Raw genomic sequence first — 1,028 nt, forward strand, 5'->3', positions numbered from 1 at the left:
TCTGTAGTTGTATTTAGGCACAAAATTGCATTGCAACTTGCACGTTTTGTCCCCATAAGCTCTCAGAGAGATTAGGCATCATTAACCAGCATCAACTCATAGACAAAATCCTGCCACATTTTGAAAATCAAAATGATATATTGAGATTGTGGAAGTTTTAAATCCTAAATTCAACTATAATTTAGAATTACACTCTTCCTTGGATAGTCCCAACATGTAAAGATGAGAGATTTACCAAATACATTAGCAGCTATGTCATGAGATTGCTTCACTACTCTGACTGCAAATTGGCAAAAAATCACCGTGTTAGATTTCAGAATAGTGAAACTCAAATTGAAAAGAGAAGTTTTCTCTTGTGCTTGAGCATGAGATTCAGATTCACTCAAAGGGTGATGCTCCACTAAGCACACAGCAAACACAAACACAAGAAGAAGCAAGAGAAGGACTAGACATAGACATTCAATAAAAAGGAAATATGGAATTTGCTTGTATTAAAGAAAAGCATACTGTGAAATGAACAAGTTCAGCATCCAGAGGCAACTATCATGTATTTGCAGTGATGTGGATATTTTCAGTTATGTAGTAAGAATATATTATCGCCTGGCCAGAATTCACAGCATCAGGCGGCAATCAACTACACAACAGCTAATTCCCAAAGGGACTACCAAAGAAACCACCATGCACGGTATAGAGACCTCAAAGAAAATTACAGAGGAAAAATACTCGAGATGATGATCAGATATCAACAAGGGAACGAGTCAAATCAAGCCAGTAAATAATGTTTTTCTGAAGGAAAGAAATCACTAATTTATTACCAGAACAACAATAAATGGGTGTCACCAGAATGACAGCATAAGCAATTAAAATGTCTGGTAGCCTGATCATAATCCAGTATAAGCATATAACATGCTTGATAACCTAATCTTTATCTTTTATTATCCTTATGTCATATGCCACAGTACGTTTAGGGTGTAGGGTAATTTGTATAGGAATATATAATATAGGGGAAAATGCTTGTAGCGCACAAG

At 35.8% G+C, this 1,028-nt stretch overlaps 1 protein-coding gene across 4 annotated transcripts in view; it reads right to left on the bottom strand.

The window, feature by feature from the left end:
- The window catches only part of LOC109820503 (4-hydroxybenzoate polyprenyltransferase, mitochondrial), a 14,309-nt gene that overhangs the window by 1,058 nt on the left and 12,223 nt on the right, over positions 1 to 1,028 (bottom strand). For 2 of the 4 annotated variants that reach the window (XM_020386677.1, XM_020386667.1), the window contains one exon: positions 236 to 280. In XM_020386677.1, coding sequence (XP_020242266.1) covers positions 256 to 280 — 25 coding nt within the window. In that variant the 3' untranslated portion in view covers positions 236 to 255. Of the gene's footprint in view, positions 111 to 235; positions 281 to 1,028 lie in introns of all 4 variants that reach the window. The other 2 variants (XM_020386670.1, XM_020386660.1) reach the window with 2 other exon arrangements.

The sequence above is a fragment of the Asparagus officinalis genome, chromosome 1 (assembly GCF_001876935.1).
Source record: "Asparagus officinalis chromosome 1, Aspof.V1, whole genome shotgun sequence".
Lineage (NCBI taxonomy): Eukaryota > Viridiplantae > Streptophyta > Magnoliopsida > Asparagales > Asparagaceae > Asparagus > Asparagus officinalis.